Genomic DNA, 26,665 nt, shown 5'->3' on the forward strand with positions numbered 1-26,665 from the left:
TTTCTGATCGCCCTGGCTATGGGCCTTCGAACATCTCAGGCTACCCATATTTTCTGTAGCCTTTACTCGCTTCGCAAATTGAAGAGTGTTCACACAAGACGGTTCTGCAGTCTCACTCGCCCCATCTCCTCAAACCTTGGCGAAAAATGAGGGATCACCACCGTTTGCGTCCAGTATCCAGTCTCTGGTCGTCTTCACCCTCTCTGCCCAGTGGACGCACTGCGTGCAAATGTGAGGACGTCACTCTTCATGTGGCCTGACTCGGGCCGCCCCAGCACGTCGACAAATATACCCCTGATCATTCGCTAGATGATTGTGAGAGCGGATCCGGACCATACACCTCGCGCACACGAACTGAAAGAACGCGTGGTAACCCTCATCTTCTTCCGCTGAAGATCGCTTGACCTAGTCAAGGAAGGGGAACAGTGGAAATCCACAGACTTTCTGTATGAGGTACAGTACCTGTACCCCTAGGTTAAAAGCACGCCATATATCTAGCACTGGGGGTTCTTCCTTCGTCGACGGAATCTCAGTGACCCAGCCTACCTTCAACTTGTGACAGTTTCGTCAAGCCCTGTGAGCATGAATGTAAGTAATGTATTTAAAGACCACATGTACTGTACCAAGTTTATTTCTTTTTCCAATAAGTCTAAGGTACAACTTGTCAATTCACGGTATGGTCACACACATCACCCTTCCATACTAGACTCGATTTCAGCAGCCTCCTCCACCTGGGAAGTAGTGCTCGAAGACTGGGGAGTGTAATTTTTGAGAGAAAGTGGAGATAGTCCGCACATCATAGAAAACGTAAGTGGAAATAGGGATAACTGCTGCAGCGACTTGACGGTTTATGGAACGTTTGCTCGTGTAGCCTCCAAATTTTCGTAACTTGGATATTTTGGGATTTCTGGTCACCCCTTTGGGAAGGGAGGCACATCTACCAAAAATAGGCTTGCCACATGCCCAGTACTTGCAAACAGTGCGTAACAGAGACGTGACCGGTCGCCCAAGCGGCTAACAAGCCGATCAGTGGTGAAGAGGATAAAGTTAAAGTCCAATCTTTCAAAGCTCTTAGTGAGAGAGAGAAAGAGAGAGAGAGAGTCAGACTTGTAAACTGATAATGGTAAAATTATATATATAAATTAGGTAATCTTAAGACACTCTTTAGTCTACCCAGAAAAATATTTACATTACAGTAAACGTTTGTTAGTGGTGCTGTAAGGAGTAACTACATTACTCTCTCTCTCTCTCTTACTTTTATCCTCTTCGCTACTGATCTGCTCTTTCGTCGCTTGGGTGGTCGGTCACGTCTCTGGTACGCACTGCTGGCAAGTATTGTGTATACACTGGCTCCTGAATGTAATATCTGAACCCTGCTCCAGTGTTGGTTAACATACAAAAGTGGCCAAAGTTCTCTCTGCACTTAATGTAATATCTGATATGTACTGTACAGTCACCCACAGAGATCCTATCACCTCTCCTGCTGTTCCATGATCCCCGAGATTCAGACTCATGAACCTGAAGCAGTAAACACTGATGCATTGTTCTGCCTTTAAATGCTTCGGTTTCACGAGTCTGAATTTCACTTTCAATCTATGGAAGACTGTTCTTGTGGGGCATTCATGTGATTGGTGTATAGTTGCTGAATTCTTCTTTTTATCATAATTTACGCCAGATTAGTTGATATAGTCAACTAACAACACGACGAAATACTATACAGTAATACAAAGACAATCTGTGTATATACTGCAGATGTTAGAACCTCAACCTCCCTTACCTGTCATTGCCAAAGTTAAAGTTAATCAGTTATTAGTTATAAGAAATCAGGAATTTATCTATGAAACAAATCGACAGAGAAAAGGTATCTCCTGGGTATCCATTACTTGGCCTTTAATTTCGTATATATATATTTGTACAGGATATGACTGCTAGAATTTGTTGTAGATATGATGCTATCATGACTTTGAGGTATAATAGTCTTACTATCACGACCAGTTAGTGGAAAGAACTAGTATAGATGATCTTTGTTTATTTACACAAACCAGCTAGTTTCCTCGATCCCATCCGAACAGATAATTATGGTATTCACTATGCCATCTTAAAAACAATCTTACATACGCCTAAACTATTTTCTCCAGAATCCAATTTTTCGTCAGGTTTAACAAGTGAGTCAGGTCAACAATATTAATATCAGTATTAGTTTTAGTATTAATCATAGAAAAAGGGAAATTTGTATCATAAAAAATGGGAAATATCTACTTTCCGGGAAAGTTGGTTATCTACTTTCCCGAAAAGTAGACAGATTTTCTACTTTTCGGGAAAGTAGATTATCGACTTTTCGGGGAAGTAGATTTTCGAATTTTGGGGGAAACATTACGTAATTTTGCGAAGTAGATTATCATAGAAAACGGGAAATTTGTATCATAAAAAACGGGAAATATCTACTTTCCGGGAAAGTTGGTAATCTACTTTCCCGAAAAGTAGATAGATTTTCTACTTTTCGGGAAAGTAGATTTTCGACTTTTCGGGGAAGTAGATTTTCGAATTTTGGGGGAAATATTACCTAATTTTGCGAAGTAGATTATCATAGAAAACGGGAAATTTGTATCATAAAAAACGGGAAATATCTACTTTCCGGGAAAGTTGGTTATCTACTTTCCCGAAAAGTAGATAGATTTTCTACTTTTCGGGAAAGTAGATTATCGACTTTTCGGGGAAGTAGATTTTCGAATTTTGGGGGAAATATTACCTAATTTTGCGAAGTAGATTATCATAGAAAACGGGAAATTTGTATCATAAAAAATGGGAAATATCTACTTTCCGGGAAAGTTGGTTATCTACTTTCCCGAAAAGTAGATAGATTTTCTACTTTTCGGGAAAGTAGATTATCGACTTTTCGAAAGATTCGAAATACAATTTATAAGTAGATATCATAAAAACGGAAATTGAACAAAATGGGAAATATCTACTTCCGAAAAGTTGTTTCAAGATAGATTTTCAAAAAGATTATCGACTTTTCGGGGAAGTAGATTTTCGAATTTTGGGGAAATATTACCTAATTTTATGCGGCAATTGTCCTAATAATATATTAAATAATAACTAGTACAAAGATGTATATCATCTGATAGATTTTTTTTACATCTATATATTTATATGTTATTAATATTCTTTCTTCATATAAAACAGAAACAAACTTGAGATGACAAAATAAGTAAAATGTTGAAGCATTTAGCAAGACAAGTTGACCGTCATCAGCGGTCAACCTCGTCAGTCACCAGCGAGTGCCGGCCAGACGATTCTATTTACTGTCTCCCACATAACCAGCTACCGTGAACTGATTCCTAAATCGACTTTATAAAACATTGTTAGAATAATGGCGCTACAAACAATTAAGATAAAAGCTGTGATGTGTAAAGGTGAGAAAATCTTAAGTGTTGTTATACCAAGATCAACAGCTGTGATGTAAACAAAACTGTACCAAATGTATATAAGAATTTATGGGTAAAAATATCGATAGTATCAATCACATCTTCAGTTTGTTAAGTGAAAATATAGCGAGTGATATGCTTTAAAATATTTAAAGAATGTTTGTGTGACTTACGTGATAATTAGTGTTGTTGGTTAAGTGGAAATTAGTGATCTCAGTTAAGTGAAAATTAATGATCTCGGTTAAGGGAAATAAATAACCTTGTTTAAGTGATAATACATACTCTCAGTTAAGTTAAAATTAATGATCTCGGTAAGTGATAATTAGTGTTCTCGCTTAAGTAAAAATAAATGAAAGAGTAAAGGTGAAGGAGACGGCTAGCAAATAACTGAAGAAATTGAATAAAATTTTCTGGAGATACTATTAACATGATACTGAACACGAAAATGGAAACTAGAGTGCACGGAAACCTATTAGAACCTGACCTAACCTGACCTGACCTAACCTACCGAATCTAACCTCACTTAACCTTATCCAAACCTTACCTTACCTAACTTACCTAACCTCACCTAACTTCCTAACCTGTGCATTGTCATTTCAATTTCCGGTAATAGTGAAGCAGACAGCTAACGCCATGAGGAGCTGTTCGATTTCGTTCATTTTCCACGTACAGTATGTTCTTTGAATGATAGTAATTGATGAAAACGATACAGCAGTAATATTGTCTATATATATATATATATATATATATATATATATATATATATATATATATATATATATATATATATATATATATATATATATATATATATATATATGCTGATAACCACAAGGAAAGAAGAAAACACGAAGTTCCCAAGCGCTTTCGTGTAATTCACATCTTCACGGGTAAGTACAGACTAAGGAGAAGTACAAAACAAGGTGTATAGAAACAGAGGAGGGTGAGATCAGGTCCACAATGGTCAGGTATTAGGTAATGACCCTACTAATCTTTAAATATCACCGCAACGGCCGGTAGTCAGGTCAGAGGGTAAGGTGACCCAACCTTCTCACCTGGTTACAAATCTTCTTAATTACAAAATTGTCCAGTTTGTACATGCCATTACTCAAATTCATGTTGAATGCTTCGGTATGTTTAGTGAGACTAGATTCTATGATGTTCCTACTATCAATTGAATTACAAGGTAATATTGAGGAGGCATTATCCCAGTCAATGCAATGCTTGTTATCCCTCAAATGAACAAACAGAGCATTGGATTCCTGGCATGTCCTAACACTATATTTAAGTTGTTTAAGTCTAGTTACAAGATCTTTACCTGTCTGGCCTAAGTAAAACATATTACATTTCTTGTAAGGAACTTTATAAATGCAACCAATTATGTTGTTGGGGGAGTTCTTGATTAACATTTGTTTAACAGTGCATGAGTTTTTAAATGCCACATTGACGATCCAGGTTTTTAGTTGTAAAGGAATTTGAGAGAAATTTTTGTGAAATGGTAACACTAAGAGATTCTTATGGTCATGGGTGGGCTTGGGATCAGTTCTATAAAAAGATTTCTTAGTAATGTTCAGGCATTTGTCTATGAAAGATCTAGGGTATATAAGGTTTGAGCTAATATTATAGATATATTTATATTCCTCATCAATGAATTCCGGGCTGCAAATTCTCAAAGCACGTAAAAACATTGTTGAAAATACTGACTGTTTGACTCTATTATGGTGGGCAGAATAATAATGAATGTATGAACACACATTAGTAGGTTTTCTATAAATACTGAACTTAAAGTGTTACCTATTCTGTGTATCAGACAGTGAATTTGATCGAGGGGGCTAAGTTATTAAGTTGTGTCAGGAAAGCTTTTAGGTCCTCATTACATGGCCAGAGACATAATACATCATCTACATATCTAAACCAGACTGCTGCTTAATACAGGTGAGAGTGGATTACCCATTGCCATACCAAATTTTTGAGCACAATGTTCTCCATTGAATTCAAATTTACAATCCTTAATGCATAGTTTGATGAGTTCGATGAAGTCGTCATTCGAGACAGGCAATGAAATATTATCCAGGGAATCTATGAGGAACTCCAGTAAATCATCAACTGGGACCTTTGTAAAAAGCATATTAGCAATGTCGAGGTAGGGAACGAACTTGCAAACAGCGATCACAAAGATTCGATTCAGTTAGATTTTCAGGGAACGAGCGTAGAGAAAATTCCACTAAAGTACCAGATAGTTTTAGAAGCGTCTTACCAAATTTGCAGATGAGGTCGTGGTGATGGTCAGTGAGAGTCGAAAGGGTCAGTGTGTTGAGCGCTTCTTGATATGTGGAGTAGGATGGGGAGAGAATAATCTTGCATGCCCTCTTTTGCACTTTTTCTAGGTGTTTACGTTGTGTGGCATTTAGGGAGGAAGACCAGGTGGGGGAGGCATAGGTGAGCTTGGGAAGTATGAATGTTGAGTAAACACTGAGGAGCTCGGATGCAGGAACTCCGAGGGACTTGAGTCGGCGGAGGAGGTGGAGACGGAAACTGGAGGACTTGACAACTTCACTGACGTGTGGTTTCCAATTTAGTTTGTTGCCTATAGTGACGCCGAGGAGCAAATTTATTTCCAGATGAAAGATGATGTACTTATGTAATTTTTTTGTGTTTAAATTATTGTAAAAATTATTTTGGATAAGGTTTATGTACATATTACAGTGCAACATGTATTTCCTTTAATGTAGCAGAAAGCAAAATACTATAATTTTTGTTTCTTTAGTTTCTTTCGAAAAGGACCCTAAAGCATTTCTTTTGTCACATTCCAAATGCCTTTTTTTGTACACACAAATTTGAAGTTTTCTCGGTTTAGAACGAAAGCAAGTACAGTATTCTTTTTGTTAGCTCAATACAATTTTTCTGACCAGTAAAAATGCACTCCAGTTAACACGCACTTGGTCGGGTTGTGGAATGTCAATCTCCTGGTTGACAAAAAAGTTTTTTTGTTTTTTTTGCTTTAAAGGTGCAGATTGGTGTATAAAACCTGAAAATAACGTTCATTTTGGGAGTACTCACCATTTTGAGGCTCCCAGGTCATGAAGTTGGAGCAGGAAGGGTGGCCAGTGTGGCTTATGTCTGTGTGGTGTAATATACCGTGGTGTCTCATTCATTCATGTTTTCTACTCATGGATTTATGAGGGGTGATCAAAAAGTTCGGTGAATGGTACCACTACCAAAGAATGGATGAATAGTGGTTAGGCCTGTGGCCGGAGCTTACATCATTCACCCTCCTAGTTGCCACCAAACACCATTACAGTATGCACCAGTGCACCGTGGCATAGCTTTGAATGAGGATGTGTCTGTGTCATCTGGCACTTTTGTAGAAATGTCGCAGTTTGAGCAATGTTTAATCATGAAATTTTGCTTTAAGCTTGGCAAGATGGCGACAGAAACTAACAACATGCTTGTAATGGTTTATGCAGATGAAACTGTGAGCAAGATGTCTGTTTTAAAGTGATTTCAATGCTTTTGGGAAGGAAATGAATCACTTGATGATGAGATGAGGAACAATTTCCAGTGTATACCTAGATAGTGTGGATATACACACAGCAGTAAACAGTAAAGCAAATTGACCAAGGATAGCCGACAAAGCCATCAGGTGCTTTTTTTCAATTGGATATCCAGTATGAGAGAGGTAGTTGATAAATCCATTGGTAGCCCAGAATACATGCGGCAGGTCTCCAGAAACATGCCAGACTGGGCCGTGATATCACTGATGGTCGGGCACTGAAGAAGTGTGTGTGATGGGATGTGAGGGTGAGAGGTGGTGAGGGTGAGAGGTGGTGTGGGTGAGAGGTGGTGTGGGTGAGAGGTGGTGTGGGTGAGGAGTGCTGTGGGTGACGGGTGCTGTGGGTGAGAGGTGCTGTGGGTGAGGGAGTCATAAGCGACAAGGCAGACTCAAAACACATGGGGAGTCACGCGTCTCTCTCACGTGTCCTTCGTCAAGTGAGGGCAAGCGGGTATTACTCAGGTGTGATGGGGGCGGGTGGTGATGAGGGAAGAAAGAAAGAGAGGGGACAAATTAAGGTGAAGGATGTGGGCAGGGGGCGGAGTAAGGGAATAAAGAGAGAGAGGTAAGGAGAGGAGGAGAGGTAGAGAGGGAAAAGTGGGGAAAGAAGGTAAGGATAGGAGGGTGAGGGATGGGGAGGAAGGGAGAATAGAGAAGGGAGGGAAGAAATAAGGATGGGAAGGTGAGGGATGAGGAGAAAGGGAGGATGAAACAGGTAGGGAGAATGGAAGGTGGAGTGAGGGAAGAAGGGAAGGGAGGGGGGAATGGTAGAGAAAAGGGTGCGGGGAGGGAGGAAGTGAGAAAGATTAGGAGTGGAGGTGGGGGGGAGGGAGAAAGGGAAGGAGAACAAGATAAAAGTTACCTTCAGTGTTTTAACCTTAATGTGCGTGATTGGTGGATGTCGGTGGTGGGTGGTGATGTAGAATTGGTGGTGAGTGGCAAAGGATGGTGAACAGTGATGTTGGGTGGTGGAGGGTGGTGATGTTGGGTGGTGGAGGGTGGTGTGATTGGGCGGTGGAGGTGGTAATGTTGGGCGGTGGAGGGTGGTAATGTTGGGTGTGGGGTGGTGATGTTGGGCGGTGTAGGGTGGTGATGTTGGGTGGTGGAGGGTGGTGATGTTGGGTGGTGGAGGGTGGTGATGTTGGGCGGTGATGTTGGGCGGTGGAGGGTGGTGATGTTGGGTGGTGGAGGGTGGTGATGTTGGGTGGTGGAGGGTGGTGAAGGTGGATGAATGGCAGGAAATCACGTCTGTTGGTTTCCGCTGTTAAAATATAGTGGCGGTGGGTGCTGGTAAGTCAATTGTGCTGGCTCTCACTGTCGTGGTAGTGGCAACAAGTCACGTGTACTGTCCACAAAGCCACTAGTCCAAGTGAACACGTGTAGCGGTTGGGGAGGTGGTAGCTCAACGGTCCCCGCTAATTAGTTCAAGTGAAATACTCTAAAAGAACAAACTTCGTGTCGTCGAACTTAACAAAAGGAAACACAAATAATGAAGGTTTTTCACATAAGTTTAAACTATTAACTGGTGTATTTCTAGCCCACGAACAGGGAGAAGCCTGATACGAGTAACTAAGCGGGAACTTTATATTTTATTTATTTATTTTTTTATTATTAAATTGATTTGCTCAACTCAGCATCACAATGGCCTATTTAAAGTCTGATGAACAGCAGGCTCTCACTCCCTCAGTGCCGTGACTGGCCAATTTATTCACATGGTCGACTGAACCTTCACAACAACACCGAGACACTATTATTAGATCGTGATGTGGATTTAGATAAAGAGATAGATGAAAAATATATTAGAGTTATAATACAAATACCGAGGCAATTGGCCTGTTCCAGCGCCATATAGACCGCCATCGAGTAACCTGACACCCTGAAACTAGCGAAAGATATTTTCTGAAACTTTGTTTATAAAGTGTTTGTCTTATAAGAGACAGTGCGCCACCATCCTCGGATCAACTTCATCATACACATTACATCTTCCATATTTTGCCTGAGAAACTGTTATGTCAACATTTTCCCCAGCAATAATCGCATCATGTTTCCATTTCATAATTATCAAGTCTCTTGTATTATCTGTTTGGTGTATTTGTGTTGGTTATAACAGTGATCATAATGGGTCGTAAGTGAGGACCGCTATTTCACACCACATGTGATAGAAAAATTTATGTTGAGTTTAACTAAATGTGACAGCGAAGGGTAACCTGCTCAGTAAAACACACCTGGTTCACTGTCGCTCGCCTTACACCTATTAGTTGTTGCCAAATATATATTTGATATATGAGCTCTGATCAACTATTTCTTATAGTGTTCATTCGAAACTAATTTCCCTATTGTATTCTGATATTCGAATGGATACTCCTATCACTATAGATCTCTACTCACGTAAACGAGGTATTAACACCTCTTCATTATCCATCAGCAGTAACGTTGGCCGATATTCACATTAATATCCTTCCAATCTCTTTTTTGATGAGTATTCGTTCGAATCACACTGCTCCGTTGCCAGTTCCACTGTGTGCGTTGGTGGGAGGGTCGGCGTAGTGACCTGTCATCCAGGAAGGGTACAACGGACTATGGACCCTTCACCGCCAGTGTACCACGAACTTCTGAACGGAACTGTACATACCGACACAAACAGTGTACTGAAAATAATCTAACACTCATTGCCATATTTTGAACACTGGGGTCCGATAAACACCCTCTCTGGCCTCTACTCAGTAATTCTTTTTACGCTACTGCTCACAGAAGGGGTATGGGGCGCACGCACGCACGCACACTTACATGCATTTATACGTTGAATGATGAAGAACGTTAATATTTACTCTTTTATTGTTTAACTTAGTTAAAGGGTTCGAATGAATTTAATGGCTCTTAGATATTTGTTTTCATGATAAGCGCTTCTGATAATAAATAGGTTAAGTGTGTGTTATCAACGTCTTAGAACTGCTGATACGATTGTCATTGCTCGTAAGTCAGCAGCCGTGGTAATAGTGATAGTCGTGGTTGTTATGTGCAGTGGTAGTAGTAGTAGTATTTATGATTAGGGTGGTAGTAATAAATACATAGTTATTATTATTATTATCGTTGTTGCTGGTGTTGTTGATGATAGTAAGAGTTGTCATAGTTGCATTTTGCCAACAGACAGCTCCTGCGAATCATGCTCCACCTTGTCATGCGTGAGAGAATTGCAGGCAATAATAAACGTACCCAAAAAACAGCATCCCCCAACACTGTTTTCAGGAGAGTTACCAAACATATCTGAACGAATTATTGTTTCTCTCTTCATGCAGTACAGGGTTTATGGCGTGTACTTACAAGGTCTGAAACAAGGATGAAGTCATGAGCCCAATATTACCAATTTAATACACGATAATGTTTTGGAAAAGTCCATAAAAAGTCTCATACCGATATTCCGAACAGACAACCTTCAGACTCCCGCCCCTTCCGCGGCGTAATAAGAGCAGCGAAGGCCAGCAGTTGCGTGAGGAGTGCCTTGGGGTTAGTGCATGCTTTTCTCGCGTTATACTCCCTGTTGAACTGTAAACTGAATTCTGTGATAACAAATTAATTAACATCAATTTATAACAAGGATTAAGTTGAATTTAAAGTAGAAAATTATTATTAGAATTTCGAGTCAGTCAAATTAATTGTGTGATTTATTCTAAGATTAAGAATACACCGTTGATTCATCATCCACATCAACCCGTGATCAAGGACAAGAGAGAAGGATGGTGACGGAGGCGGTGCTGGGGGTGCTGCTGCTGGTGTTGCTGCTCGCCCTGGTCAGCAGGAAGCCTAAAGGACTTCCTCCAGGTACTTCTAAGCTCAATATATATATATATATATATATATATATATACAGTATATATAACAAAGAAGTATGTCTGTGTGTGTGTTTGTTTGTGAGTTTGTGTGTGTGTCCGCACGAGAATCTCGGAAACTACTTTACCGATCTGTAGTGATGATGGATTGTGTTATATGTAGTGATGATGGATGGTGTTATATGTAGTGATGATGGATGATGATGTTATATGTAGTGATGATGGATGTTATTATATGTAGTGATGATGGGTGGTGTTATATGTAGTGATGGGTGGTGTTATATGTAGTGATGATGTTATATGTAGTGATGATGGATGTTGTTATATGTAGTGATGATGGGTGGTGTTATATGTAGTGATGATGGATGGTGTTATATGTAGTGATGATGGGTGATGTTATATGTAGTGATGGGTGGTGTTATATGTCGTGATGATTAGACAATAAAATAATAACAGTTTAATGCTAAAAAAATATACTTTGCTGTACCGTTGTAGTGGAACTTACATACACCGTTAATGAACTATTGATGGAAGAAGAAGTTTTGGGGACTGAAGAGTGAGACAATGTGGAGCCTCCCGGAGGGTGGCGTCCTACCATGTGCCTAGCGAATGAGCCGCCCGGACCAAACTTGGCATGGATAGCAAGTGTCATGTGGGGATCTCAAAAAAAAATCCAACCAACCCGATCCAGGCTGTTTACCTGGAAAATGGACAAAGAGTAGACTTCACAGAAGAGTCCCTCCAAAATCAAATGGCAAATCCTGCTGATACGACCCTCACTGCATTCTTCAAGCTTTCACAGGAAGATGAGTTTGCTCAAATACTCCTGTATGTTGACGTACCGAAGTTCTACATATGGCAAGCTTCAATGAAAAAGTTCCAGAGAAGAGCTCAAGGATCCGATGTTGAAGGATATCCAGGGATAAAGTCAGGCAATGCTTTGGGACGTGTCTACTCGGTTCACCCCAACAACTTTGAATGCTATTGTTTGAGACTACTTTTGCACCAAAATCCGTGGCCCAACATCATATGCAGCACTCAAGACAGTGAATGGACAAGTCTGCAGAACCTATCAGGAAGCGTGCAATCTCCTTGGCCTACCGGAAGATGATGGTCACTGGGAATGAGGAACCTGTTTGCCATCATGATTGCTACATGTGGACTTTCCAACCCAAGCCAACTCTGGAAAAAAAACACCAAGAAAGTCTTTCAGAGGATCTGCTTCATCAAGCAAGAAGAAAACATCCTGGTCAAGAGATTGAGTTCATGGATGACATGTTCAACAGGGCTCTGATCATGCTGGAAGACAAAGTGATGGAGCTATGCGGAAAAAACCTGACTGATTTTGGATTGCCTTCCCCAAACTCGATCTGTGGTGTAATGGTCAGCATGCTCGCCTCGCAAGAGAGCGGACCCGGGTTCGATCCCCGGGCAAGGTGAGACTATGGGCAAGTTTATTTACGCCATTTGCCAATGTCTACCCAGCAGTAATTGGGAACCAGGAAGTTAATAAATTTGGGGATCGTGTTCCGGGGAAATGGTTAGACAGTGCAGTTGGCGAGTTGTCCGGTCTTCTCACCTGGTTCATGCAACTCTTTAACTTAGGGTGTTGGTGACAGCTTCTACACCTAAAACAAATTCACGCCGAGGTGGCCCTTGGGACGGCCATCCTCATTACACGAGGGGCTACCATTATATGTATGTGTATAACCACGTCACTCATCATTTTCGAAAAGCAAGATGATGTTTATTTCATCGACCACACTCCAAGTTACATGTGCCCAGGTAATAGTTGTGGTGTCCCGAGGTGAGTGGGGCTGGCCTGTGCTGGGTACATGTCCCCAGGTAATAGTTGTGGTGTCCCCAGGTGAGTGGGGCTGGCCTGTGCTGGGTACATGTCCCCAGGTAATAGTTGTGGTGTCCCCAGGTGAGTGGGACTGGCCTGTGCTGGGTACATGTCCCCAGGTAATAGTTGTGGTGTCCCCAGGTGAGTGGGGCTGTTGCTGCGTACATGTCCCCAGGTAATAGTTGTGGTGTCCCAGGTGAGTGGGGCTGGCCTGTGCTGGGTACATGTCCCCAGGTAATAGTTGTGGTGTCCCCAGGTGAGTGGGGCTGGCTGTGCTGTCCCCAGGTAATAGTTGTGGTGTCCCCAGGTGAGTGGGGCTGGCCTGGGCTGGGTACATGTCCCCAGGTAATAGTTGTGGTGTCCCCAGGTGAGTGGGACTGGCCTGTGCTGGGTACATGTCCCCAGGTATGGTTGGTGTCCCCAGGTGGTGGGCTGGCCTGTGCTGGGTATGTCCCCAGGTAATAGTTGTGGTGTCCCCAGGTGGTGGGGCTGGCTGTGCTGGTATGTCCCCAGGTAATAGTTGTGGTGTCCCCAGGTGAGTGGGGCTGGCCTGGCTGGGTACATGTCCCCAGGTAATAGTTGTGGGTGTCCCCAGGTGGTGGGATGGCCTGTGCTGGGTATGTCCCCAGGTAATAGTTGTGGTGTCCCCAGGTGAGTGGGGCTGGCCTGTGCTGGGTACATGTCCCCAGTGTGGTGTGGTGTCCCCAGGTGAGTGGGGCTGGCCTGTGCTGGGTACATGTCCCCAGGTAATAGTTGTGGTGTCCCCAGGTGAGTGGGACTGGCCTGTGCTGGGTACATGTCCCCAGGTAATAGTTGTGGTGTCCCCAGGTGAGTGGGACTGGCCTGTGCTGGGTACATGTCCCCAGGTAATAGTTGTGGTGTCCCCAGGTGAGTGGGGCTGGCCTGGCTGGTACATGTCCCAATAGTTATGGTGTCCCCAGTGAGTGGGGCTGGCCTGTGCTGGGTACATGTCCCCAGGTAATAGTTGTGGTGTCCCCAGGTGAGTGGGGCTGGCCTGTGCTGGACATGTCCCCAGGTGGTGGGGCTGGCCTGTGCTGGGACATGTCCCCAGGTGAGTGGGGCTGGCCTGTGCTGGTTACATGTTCCCAGGTGAGTGGGGCTGGCCTGTGCTGGTACATGTCCCCCAGGTGAGTGGGGCTGGCCTGTGCTGGGTACATGTTCCCAGGTGAGTGGGGCTGGCCTGTGCTGGGTACATGTTCCCCAGGTGAGTGGGCTGGCCTGTGCTGGGTACATGTCCCCAGGTGAGTGGGGCTGGCCTGTGCTGGGTACATGTCCCCAGGTAATAGTTGTGGTGTCCCCAGGTGGAGTGGGGCTGGCCTGTGCTGGGTACATGTCCCCAGGTATAGTTGTGGTGTCCCCAGGTGAGTGGGGCTGGCCTGTGCTGGGTACATGTCCCCAGGTAATAGTTGTGGTGTCCCCAGGTGAGTGGGGCTGGCCTGTGCTGGGTACATGTCCCCAGGTAATAGTTGTGGTGTCCCCAGGTGAGTGGGGCTGGCCTGTGCTGGGCGCCTGGATGCCGTCAGGAGTGACCATGGAGGACCACGCTAAGGCTCTCAGACAGAAGTATGGCGACATTTTCACGTAAGTTAATAGTTGTATATTTTTTTTTTACTCTTGCGTCAACAACTAGAGTTTTGTCATGATATATATGACAACATTCTTACCTTGGTGTACAAAATAACATTCATACCTTGGTGTACACAGTAACATTCATACCTTGGTGTACACAGAAACATTCATACCTTGGTGTACACAGTGACATTCATACCTTGGTGTACACAGAAACATTCACACCTTGGTGTACACAGAAACATTCATACCTTGGTGCACATAGTAACATTCATACCTTGGTGTACACAGTAACATACACACCTTCGTGTACACAGTAACATTCATACCTTGGTGTACACAGTAACATTCATACCTTGGTGTACACAGTAACATTCATACCTTGGTGTACACAGTAACATTCATACTTTGGTGCACACAGTAACATTCATACCTTGGTGCACACAGTAATATTCATACCTTGGTGTACACAGTAACATTCATACCTTGGTGTACACAGTAACAGCCATACTTTGGTGTACACAGTAACATTCATACTTTGGTGTACACAGAAACATTCATACGTTGATGTAAACAGTAACATACATACCTTGGTGTACACAGTAACATTCATACTTTGGTGTACACAGAAACATTCATACGTTGATGTAAACAGTAACATACATACCTTGGTGTACACAGTAACAGTCATACCTTGGTGTACACAGTAACATTCATACTTTTGTGTACACAAACATCCATACGTTGATGTAAACAGTAACATTCATACCTTGGTGTACACAGTAACATTCATACCTTGGTGTACACAGAAACATTCATACCTTGGTGTACACAGTAACAGTCATACCTTGGTGTACACAATAACTTGGTGTTTGTGACCCGGGCAGGTGGAGGATGGGCAGCCGCACGATGGTCTTCCTCAACAACTTCCAGCTCATCAAGACAGCGTTCAACAACCCCGACCTGCAAGACCGACCTGACTTCTACACCTTTGATTGTTTTATTGACTTCAAGAAAACTGGTAAGTTACTCCTTTCCAGGTTTAGTTATTATCAGGACACACTAACAAATATATACTGCAGTATTTGTCACCTAGGTTGGTGAGTTTTAAGGTGGCTAATGAGGCCGATACGGGACCGGCGTGTCGTTCACAAATGGTGCACATGTGGATGGTTCCAGCTAGTGCAGGAGGAGCGGCGACAGCGTTTTTCCAGCGCTGGCGCTTGTCTGCCTCGGTTTGCAATCGGGATAACTTGGAAGTATTGACACCTTCTCGTGTGGTGATTCTCCAAGCGTTACGGTGTGGAGTGATCGTCTCCCAAGTGAGGGGGTCGGTTTGGTACCTTTTCAGGTTTGTCTTGAGACTATCCTTATACCTTTTCAGTTGCCCGCCAGCGTTACGTTTACTATTCGTTAGATGACTGTAAAGTAGCTGCTTTGGCAGTCTTCTCTCGTCCATGCGTGTAACATGGTCAATCCAACGTTTATAGGTAATAGTAGCCTCGATGCTCCTCCACCTCCTAAGATGTCCCCACACACAACGCTTCCGTGACGCCTGCTGGACCACCACTCCACGACCCACTGACGGAGACACGATGATCCTCCCCATACTGGCCACATATTTTGTAAATAACATTGATTATGTGTTAAAGGAATATCCTTCCTTCCTTAGGCTTTAGTAAGCCCCTTTATAATATTTATAGTGTATATACTTGTCACACTTGCCAGATGCGTCTGGTGTCATTGTACAGGGGTACCTAGTGACAGCACTAGGATCCCGCTTCCTCTATCAAGGAATAAACAATTGAAATTGAAATTGAATTGATGCTCCTCCAGTTGGTGTCAGCGAGACTGGTATTTGTTCTCGTGTCTTTCTCGCAAACTTGGAGGATGGAACGTAGACTACATTGGTGAAAGTTTTCAAGTGCCTTGAGGTGCCTCCTGTATGTAACTCATGTCGCACTGCCATATAGCAGGGTGGGAAGGACCACTGTTCGACATATGTGCAACTTTGAAGATAATTTTCACTCCCTATAGCTGAACACATGGGTACGGAGCCTGCCAAAGGCTTGAGATGCACATCTGATCCGATGTTGAATCGCTTCATCGATATCTTCGGTGGTGGACAGGTGGGAGCCGAGATACTGGAAGTGGGTAGCATTAGAGAAAGTAGTACCGTTAAGCTGGATGGATGGTGTAGGTGTGGCTGAACCAGAGGTAGGCTTAAAGATAATCCGAGTTTTACGCACATGCATACGCATCGGGATTGGTGTTCAGGATCTCCTGTAGGTCGTGTTAAGTTGTGAGCGACAGGGTGAGGTAGTCTGCATACTGAAGTCCAGTAATGGAAGCTTGCGACACCCTTGTTCCTGCCTGGAGTCGTCTTATTTTGAAAATAACCTTCATCCGGAACTCTGTCCACCCGTCCGTCTAAATTGGCACTAGCATGAGTAAAATTGGCACTAGAAGGCAGCCAAGAAAATGGAAAAGAGAGTTGGTGCCAGTACACAGCCTTGTTTTACCTCTGTTTGGATGGGGAAGAACTCAGACTGGGTGCCATTGAGCAGGACGCTGCCGTTTATGCCGTCGTGAAGTTGCCTCACAATGGCGATGAATTTTGGTGGGCAGCCAAACCGGCTGAAGGTCCGCCAGAGGGCTTCCCTGTTCACCGAGTTGAAAGCCATGGTTAGGTCGATGAAGGCCATGTACAGGTCACGACGCTGTTCTCTGCACTTTTCCTGTATCTGGCGGGCAGCAAAGATTATGTCAGTGGTGCCACGTGATGGTCTAAAGCCACATTGAGATTCTGGGAGGAAGTTTTCTGCCTAAGGAAGAAGTCTGTTTCGTAGGACTCGGACGATATTCTTGCCAGCTATGGACAGTAGCGATATCCCGCGGTAGTTCCCACAGTCTTACCGGTCTCCCTTGTTCTTATAAATATTGACGATGGAGACGTCTTTAAGAGTTTGGGGGATTTCCTCCTTTTCCCATAATATTCTCCAGGAGAGAGTGGAGACGGCTAGTAAGCAGAGGTCCCCCTACTTTATAAACATCGGCTAGGATTACATCAGGCCCTGAGGCTTTGTTATTTTTCATCTGTTTGATGGCAGTAGCTACCTCATCCATGGCTGGAGGATAGCTGAGATGGGTCAGCTCTGGATGCTGATGGACCTGCTGGGTAGTCAGGACATCCACATCGGTGTTTCGAATGAGCAGCGAATGGTAGTGCTCTTTCCAGCACTGACGGATGCCTTCTTTGCCTTTAATTAGGGAGTGACCGTCGGATGAGCGTAGGGGGGCTATGCCATGAGTGATTGGCCCATAAAATGTTTTAGTGGCATTGAAAAATTCGCGCATCTTGTGTTGAGCTGCAAGTTTTTGCACTTCACATGCTTTATTTTTAAACCAGTCGCTCTTTAGCTCGCGAAGCACCCGCTGGGCTGCCTCTCTCTTCTTGCGGAAGGTACTGTATCAATTGTGGTCCCAGACTGAGGGTTGCTCTGCCAGTCAGTTAAAGCAGCACATTTATCATCGACGAGTATCATTGATTGCCGGGTCATTTTCATCAAACCAGTCCTGGTGTATTCTTTCGACCTGGCCAAGGGTGTCGCTGCAGGTTTTTGTCATGACAGTGTCGAGAATACTCCATTCGGCACAGGGATTTGGGTTGTTTGTTGTTGGGTTGCTTATCAGCCCATGTTAGAGCTGCTCTCTGAAATCATGCGCTACCGCTGGATCCTCCAGACGCTTAGTGTTAAAACCTCTTCTGGAGGCTTGTTGCCTTCGCCATTTTGGGGCGACGGGATGTGAGAGCTTGGCTCTGTTGAGCCGATGATCAGTGTCGCAGTGGTCTGAGCCACACATTGCTCGGGTGATGAGGACATCTCGGCGATCTCTTTCTCTGACAATGATGTAGTCAATGAGATGCCAGTGTTTGGATCGTAGGTGTTGCTACGAACCCTTGAACTTGTCGGCCTGCGTAAACAAGGTATTGGTGATAGTGAGGTTGTGTGCAGCACACTTGCTGAGAAGGAGTAGGCCGTTGGGATTACACTTTCCTAGTCCATTTATCCCTATTTGTTAATAAGTGTTGGATATAACAACCATTTCAAATAAATATAAAATACCTTTTTTTCCCATATTTCCATATCATAACGTATACCTAACCTAACTTAACCAATCTATCCGAACTTACCTAACCTGACCGAACTTAACCAATCAAAACAAACTTAACATCTCCGTAGGTATATTCGCAAGCAATGGCGTCCACTGGCGCAACAGCCGTCGGTTCGCCCTGCGTCAGATGAAGGATCTGGGAATGGGCAAGTCGAGCCTGATGGACGCCATCCAGTACGAAGCGACTTGTCTGGTGGAAGACTTCAGTAAACACACGGGACATCCCACTGTCCTCCCTCGCTCTCTCGATGTTTCTGTCCTCAACGTCATCTGGAGACTTATCTCTGGTAGGTTGTGGCCCAGTGCGCTGACAGCAATAGTCTTTTGGGGATGGGCCTCGTAATGTACTGCCTAATATGATCACAGATAAGTTTACTACATTACTACAGAAGATATGGTTCCTTCGTGATGTTATCCTCAAAGTTCTGGGGAAGCTTTTGGCTAAGAGAGGTTGACTTCTTGCGGGTCACTCTAACCGTTAATATCTCCCAATGTACTGTACCACCAGAGATGGTTTGGTGTATGTTGTGTTTACTTAATGAGTTACAAATAAATAGTTATGAAGATATCGAATCACGTTTTAGTGTCTTAATGCTTTTGTTTTTTTTCTTCTATATTTGTGTGCAGGTGTGCGTGCACGCACGTGATGAGTGTTAAACATATTTAATATTTAAGAATATCTTTACAGACATAAGGTATAACGTGGACGACCCCAAGATTCACGAGTTTAGTAAACTCATGACCGATTCACTCGGCATGATTCAGGGCCCCGCCCTACTCTTCGACATGTTCCCCTGGCTGCTGACCGTCGCCCCAACCTTCATTGAAAAACTCCTGGGTGTAGACGCAGACCTACGTAAGATCTCACAGCTCAAGGACTTCACCATGGTAAGATGATCCTTAAAAAAAATGGTAGTCAGTGAAGCGATATTGCTGTCTAGCTTTTCATACTTTATTAAATAGAAGTTATGTAGCAGCCAAGTGGTCACACTTCCCATTCCCACCTTTTGTCCTAAGGGTCGCTGTTCGCGCCCAGAGCATCAGTAGTTCATCCAAATCTGAATTCAGAGGTGAAGACGACTGTGTGCAGTACCAGTCATACGGACCCATTATGTACTGAAGGTAGTTATAGTCTACAGTGTGATGAATCTATTCTGCCCAAATCAGCCATTCAGGCTTAAGCGGTTTGGTCTCACTTTTTTAGCAAAAGCAGTCTCTTTATAAGCGGTCGGCCAAAGAAAATGCATACAAAGAAGGTTAACTTGCATATAACAGGTTGTAAAAGTGTTGTGACTGATTAACTTGAGGTAGATGAAGCATAAAGATAGTTCGAAAGACATACAGCTACAGTACAGGCTACTGACCATGACAAACTTAAGTGTGTTTAGTATCAGAGTAGATTAAAGTGAGTCACCGCCCATGTCTACGACTTACCATCAGCTACCTTCGTCATGAGTTTATGTTATCATCCTTGGCTCCACAACACTCACGTCATCATCCTTGGCTCCACAACACTCACGTCATCATCCTTGGCTCCACAACACTCACGTCATCATCCTTGGCTCCACAACACTCACGTCATCATCCTCGGCGCCATAACTCTTAAGTCATCATCCTCGGCGCCACAACACTTATGTCATCATCCTTGGCGCCACAATACTTACGTCATCATCCTCGGCGCCATAACTCTTAAGTCATCATCCTTGGTTCCAGCAAGTGATCGAGGAACACGAGGCCTCGCTGGACCCCGACAAGCCGAGGGACTACATTGACATCTACCTCGTGGAGATGAAGACACAGCAGGACAACCCAGAGTCTACCATGGACAGTAAGAGAGAGAGAGAGAGAGAGAGAGATTACCTCGAGCAGTAAGAGATAGAGAAAGATTATACCATGAACAGAGTGAGAGAGAGAGAGAGAGGGAGAGAGAAGAGAGAGAGAGAGATTACCTCGAGCAGTAAGAGATAGAGAAAGATTATACCATGAACAGGGTGAGAGAGAGAGAGAGAGATTACCTCGAGCAGTAAGAGTTAGAGAAAGATTATACCATGAACAGAAAGAGAGAGAGAGAGAGAGAGAGGGAGAGAGAGAATTCCATTATAATAACTGATGGGAATACTAACACCATCGACCTCAAAGACTATCAGGACCAGGCGAGTGTAATCGATATGTAATTAATGGTAGAATGAGTCAACTAACCCAGCACAGTGTACGTCTTTCCTGAGTACCCTACTGGGACACCTTTTCCCAATGCCAGACGTGCGACCATATCACTCTAATGGGAAAATAATATTATAACTTTCTGAGCTTCATTGTCAGAGCCATGATGGTGATAGGCAATAAATATGTAGTCCTTAACCAGTGTGATATCGTGTTTCTGATGTTGCCAGCCCTCGCCTTGTGTGTACGTTGCTCTCGCAGTATACCCGGGAATATATTGGAGTGGACTTATACAACAAAAACAGAGTTAAAGAAGGTAAAAGTTTAAGGCATTTTGTGAAAATATTAGTTTCACAAACTTTATTCAGCAATGTGACATATACAGCTGTAACTTCAGTATTTCTTTTCTCTGAACATGGCCTATGTATCGGAGCTCAAAAAGTAGCAATTTAGGTGTATATTTGTTGTAATGACTCTTGGAAAATTTCCTTCTGTAACTTTTTTATTTATTTTTGATACATTAAATAGTTTAATGGGTTAATTTCCAATTCCAAGAGAAAAGTGTTTTCGGCCCCCTTAAAACATTACCTCTATGTACCCCTTTGCCATTTTTGCACACATTTTGAATATACAAAAAATAATTAAAAATCTCATTATAGATAGTCCTTCGATACTCTGATTAAACTCGTATAAAATATAATATTCACTCCTACAGAACGTGACTTGAATGCCCAGCTGGTAGATCTGTTTGCTGCAGGGAGCGAGACGACCACCCAGACGTTAAGGTGGGCGATCATGTACCTGGCCAAGTACCCAGACATCCAGACCAGAGTACAGCGCCAGATTGATGACGTAGTGCCCAGAGGAACACTCCCTTCACTCCAAGATAAACCTAAGTGTGTTTATAAGTTATTTACTATTGCGAGACAAATGAAAGTATCTTCGCAGTGTGTTTATTAGGTGGCTGTTGTTCCACGAACAAGTCCAAGGAACACTATAAGGTGCACACTTATACTGACCCTCAACAGACCCGAGTATTGTGGTCATTTACTTATTATTCCACCATAAATCCCGATGACTTCAAATTATTCCTTAAATAAACTCCTCAACGTCCCAAGTAAATTTTTTACCTACCAGATAATTTTTTGGTGTCGCTCCGACTCAAGAATAACGCTGGTAACTCTTGTGTCACGGATGCTCAGTCTAAAGATCTTTGAAGCGTAGACTTAAAAGGAGTTCCGTAGTGTTGCAGTGTAGTTATTATTATTATTATTATTATTATTATTATTATTATTATTATTATTATTATTATTATTATTATTATTATTATTATTATTATTATTATTATTATTATTATTATTATTATTCTCAGACTGCCGTACCTGGTGGCGGTCATTCAAGAGGTCAACAGGGTTGTGTCTTTATCACCTTTAGGAGTCACTCACTTCGCTGCCGCTGACACTCAACTTGCTGGCTACACAATACCAAAGGTACACGGTCCTATAGGAGCGCTGGTCAGGTGATACTTCAGAAAAGTTCTTGTTTAGTTTCTCTACCATAGGTAAAACTTAGTTGTATCTCATGTTTAGGGTACTTGGGTCACCTTGACAAGGTGTACCATAAGACCAGTAATGTTACACTATGATAATTCTTGTTCGTATCGTCCTTAACCAGAGAAAGTAATAGCCATGTTGTATCTGGTGTTCAGGGAACAGTGGTCATCGCTAACCTGGAGATGTGCCACAAGGATCCAACCTACTGGGAGAAGCCTGATGAGTTCTACCCGGAGCATTTCCTCGACAGTGAAGGAAAACTGAAACCCAGGAAGGAGAATTATCTTCCCTTCTCTATTGGTAAGAGGAAGTTGTCAATGTGTTGTTGACTCTTCAAACAATGTCAGACACTTACAAAATGATATGAAAACATTCCAATCTTTAGTTATTATGTAATGCATGAGGTTATGATAGCCCTCGTATCTCAAGCATGAGTAATATTGGTCAAGCTGGTCTGTTATCTAAAAAAAAATGTTTTGTTCATGCAGGTACGCGTGCATGCCCAGGCGAGCCTCTGGCCCGCATGGAACTCTACCTCTTCTTGTCAGCGTTACTGCAGAATTTTACCTTCTCGGCTCCTGAAGGAGAGGACATCGACCTTCAGAAGGATCCAAGCAATGTGCTGATCAACTTTCCCAAACCCAATAAAGTTGTCATTATCAAGAGAACACAGAATGGTAGTGTGACGGACAGTGGAATGTCGGGTGACAGTGCAGGCAGCAAAGAATGAACAAGAACTTCTTCGACGGGATACCACGAGGCAGAAGACCAGCTGATGAAGGGGGAGATGCCCATAGGAAGTTTGTATGTGCTCCTTCTGCAGAACGGAAGTAACACAAAAGATTGTGGAACCACATGTGGGCAGTGCACTCATGTGGACCTGGGAGCGTTTGTTCGATCACACGGGTTAAAAAAATACCCAAATAAAAAACACGAAATCGACTTAGTTTACAGAAGTTGTTTGTTCACCATACAGTATTTCATACAAGTTTCCATTACAACTTCATGTGCCTAGATAATAAAAGAAAAATACCTATTTTGGACCCATTTATTCCGACTAGGGGAGTAAAAGCATATAATACAGTATGTGTTTTCGTCTAAAATATTTACAAAGCTTTTACATGACTACAATAATTTGTACTCAACCGTTTACCAGTGATCCGTGGATGATCCTCGTCAGTGGTATACATACTGTGCCTGATCCTGTTACACTAAGCTGGTAAGAGTTAGTAAATTATCAATGTCATTCTAAATGTGAATAATTATTTCTGTATTTACAACAGACCTGATGTAGTGTGTAAAAAAGCTCAACGTCCTCACCCCAGCTACAGTACTGTATGGCCTTAGTAATGATTGCTTCAGTGGCTGTAAGGGATGGCGACAGTGGTGTGGATATTGGACGCTGTCGACAAAGCTCTTCTCGGTACAAAAGAAAGAAGTTGTTGCTTAAGGTAGACACTGACCTTGTGGCTAAAGACCCCAACTATTTTACTATTTTAATTATTGGTTGATTAATTATTAGTCTATAGGTTTGCACATTTTATATTTGTATTTTTAATGTTTATATGATCTTGTTTTAACTTATCATTTGTTCTGTTTGAAGTTTTTAGTTTGATTGCGAGATTTTCTTCTTCAGTTTTTTTCCGTATTAGTTTAGGCGATATATTTTATTTTTAGTGAACAGTAATTAATCTAGTTTAGTTTGATACCTCGTCTGCTGATTTCTGAAGTTCGTCATTTATGTTTCAAGGTTAATAAATTTCCTACTACGAATATTATAGTCAACTAAAAATATGTGCTCACTGCGTGGAGATCGTATACGAGTAAATGCTTGCATACAGTATTAAAACATTATCATTGTCCTCACTTGTGGGACACCTCACGTATCAACTAGTTAGGAAAATTTTGCTGTTTAAATATAAGCATTCCGTGATCTACGTAAATATGTAGGACCATAATGTGTCTGTCCCCCGCTACACTTCTAAGGGATTTCAGTCTGTCAGTACATTGGCGGGCAACCTGTTGTATGCCAGGTAAGGTACAAGGAACGGAGACACCAAGATATTTAGGAGACATAGTCAATAGTGTTGTTACCTATCTTGAACTTGGCGGGGCCGCTTTTGCGGTTACCAGGTTGTTTGTTGAACACCTTAGTTTTCTCAGTGGTTTGCATTTCACGATGAGTTTTAGTATGTATAAGAATATCATCAGCATAGCTGATTGTGATATTGTCGAGGTTGTCTGGTATTAACTTTATTAATGCATTCATTAAGCAAAGTGGGCCTAAGTAACTTCACCTTGGGAGGTGCTAAGTTGCATATTTTTTACTTCGCTTTTGTAATCCTGAAACAGTGCAGCAGCCCTTCTGTTGGTGAGGTAACCACTTATCCAGTATAACAGACGACTTGCTGTATCCATTTTGGCTAGTTCCTACAAGAAATGTGGTGTATCTGTGTCTTTCATCACCATGCACAGTTAAAAGTGTGGTGATGCAATCATGTACATTTTTACCATGGGCGAAGCCATTTATGTTAGGAGACATGTGTTCCCTGATTCTATAGAGTCTGCCAAGAACCATCCTATCAAAGATTTTACACAGGCAGCTGGTTAGTGATATGTGACGAAAGGCATCAGGCTGTCCCGGCTTCGGTATTGGTACAACAATACTGTACACTTGGTCCATGACGTGGGTAGTTGGCCTTCGCATGACTTATATTGTACAGTGTTAATAATGGATTGCCCGGCACACGCCTGAGTTGTGTGTGTGTGTGTGTGAGTGCGTGCGTGCGTGCGTGTGTGTTGAAGAGGGCATAGTGTTAGGGAGGGGGTAGTGTGAGGGAGGTGAATTTTAGAAACTAAGCTGAATTTAAATTATATAATATATAGTGAAAGATTACATATCATTGCTCAATATTTATTTTGGATTACTTTTGGGATTGTAAACATTCAAATATTTTTATATTTTGTATTGTAAACCAGCTCTGTCCTGCTCTGTGGTATTTTAAAGATACGTATTCATGAGACCTAAATCAGTGTTAAGAGTATTAAATAATATTGTGCTAACCCTTTGTAGGGCACCGGCGCACTTAGGGATTTTATTCAGGCTAACGTAAGGGGATATTATTCAACTGAGAGGAACCCCTGCCCTAGAATGGGTTATGATAATGATGTGTAGGTCTAACTATTGTCACAACGTAAACTTGTAATTTACATGAATATAAAATTGTAGATATTGAATTTTTCTTTTATGTGGTTATCTCAATTAATTCGTATTTAAGGGCTGATTTGCCCCGGGCACTATAGGAACTGCCCTGCCATGCCCTGCCCTGCCCTGCCCTACCCTACCCTAGTCAGCCATACTATGCTCTCTTCATGATGGCAATAGTGTTGTAATTGGTTTGGTCCATCAACAAAGTCATAGGATCTTTCTGCATATCGAGTGGCTCTCCTTAAGCTTTAGATAAAGTGAAGTTCTGCAGCAGGTGTGAACAAGCGGAGATAGAGTTCCATGTGGATCAGAGACTCGCTTGGGCAGGAACGACGGCCCACAAAAACAAATATGCTTTACTATTTCAAATGACAACTATTTAACTGGTGATTGCCATATGTTCAGTGATGGCTGTCGGTGGTAAATTCATCAAACAAATGTTACAAATGGTTCCCAAGGCTAGTGGAGTAATCCTGTTGCTAAAACACACTGTCAACTTCCTCTTACCAACAGAGAAGGGAACATAGTTCTCCTTCCTGAGTTTCAGTTTTCCTTCACTGTCAAGGAAATGCTCCGGGTAGAACTCATCAGGCTTATCCCAGTAGGTTGGATCCTTGTTTTACCTCCATGACATAGAACACAAACAAGAACTTTTCTGAAGACTCACCTGACCAACGCTTGTGAAGAACCGTGTAGCTTTGGTATGGTGAAGCTGTAAGACGGTGACTCTGAGCCCCCAAATAAAAAAAAAAAAGTAAATTGACTTACCTGGGAATCTAAAGTAAATGAACCATCAGCTTAGATGAAAGGAAGAAATAATGAATGGTACTGAAACTGAATGTCTTGAAGGTGAACCAGAATAATGCACTACTGTGTGGGAGGGCCTCTACTAAGTCCAGGATCTTAACTCTCGTGCACAAGTGAGCCTCTCCCCACACCGCCCGCGTCAGCTTTACTATCATGGTAGCCTCCAGGTCTTAAAGCTTCGTGTTGGGTATATTTGACTTCATTTTTTTCCAGTGTAGAAATAATGATCGTCCACAGTTCGTTGGTTCGTTGTCTTGGTTGTTTCGGTAATAAGTCATTAAGTTCCTTAGAGTGGGTGGTGGGGGGTGGCTGTGGAGTACTACCATTCAAAATCTTATGTGAAAAACTTTATTTTCTCTTATTTTTTTAATCAAACTTAGAAAATCGACGACCCTGGGTGGCTTGGAGGATACAGTCAACATGGCAGCTGAGAGGATCGAGTATACAATACAGCACGGGGACTGTATCTCTCCTCCCTATACAGTGTTAGAGTGTGGGTTGGGAGAGAGGAGTTGAG

At 42.7% G+C, this 26,665-nt stretch overlaps 1 protein-coding gene across 3 annotated transcripts; it reads left to right on the plus strand.

Annotated features, from left to right (window-relative positions):
• Window positions 1–10,389: 10,389 nt before the first annotated feature.
• Window positions 10,390–23,169, plus strand: LOC121855181 (cytochrome P450 2L1-like). 3 transcript variants are annotated; one of them, XM_042350049.1, is made up of 11 exons: window positions 10,390–10,485; window positions 10,654–10,800; window positions 14,157–14,256; window positions 15,132–15,265; window positions 18,489–18,707; window positions 19,109–19,308; window positions 20,134–20,248; window positions 21,296–21,476; window positions 21,953–22,070; window positions 22,289–22,433; window positions 22,622–23,169. In XM_042350049.1, the coding sequence occupies exons 2-11, from the start codon at window positions 10,716–10,718 to the stop codon at window positions 22,861–22,863; spliced, it is 1,539 nt and encodes a 512-aa protein (XP_042205983.1). In that variant the 5' UTR covers window positions 10,390–10,485; window positions 10,654–10,715; the 3' UTR covers window positions 22,864–23,169. The 3 variants fall into 3 exon arrangements, with proteins under 3 accessions (XP_042205983.1, XP_042205982.1, XP_042205981.1); XM_042350048.1 differs by lacking the exons at window positions 10,390–10,485; window positions 10,654–10,800 and adding an exon at window positions 13,816–13,840 and having other exon boundaries at window positions 14,037–14,256; XM_042350047.1 differs by lacking the exons at window positions 10,390–10,485; window positions 10,654–10,800 and adding an exon at window positions 13,930–13,954 and having other exon boundaries at window positions 14,037–14,256.
• The last annotated feature ends 3,496 nt before the right edge of the window (window positions 23,170–26,665 follow it).

Source organism: Homarus americanus, unplaced genomic scaffold (assembly GCF_018991925.1).
Source record: "Homarus americanus isolate GMGI-L3 unplaced genomic scaffold, GMGI_Hamer_2.0 scaffold29048, whole genome shotgun sequence".
Classification (NCBI taxonomy): domain Eukaryota; kingdom Metazoa; phylum Arthropoda; class Malacostraca; order Decapoda; family Nephropidae; genus Homarus; species Homarus americanus.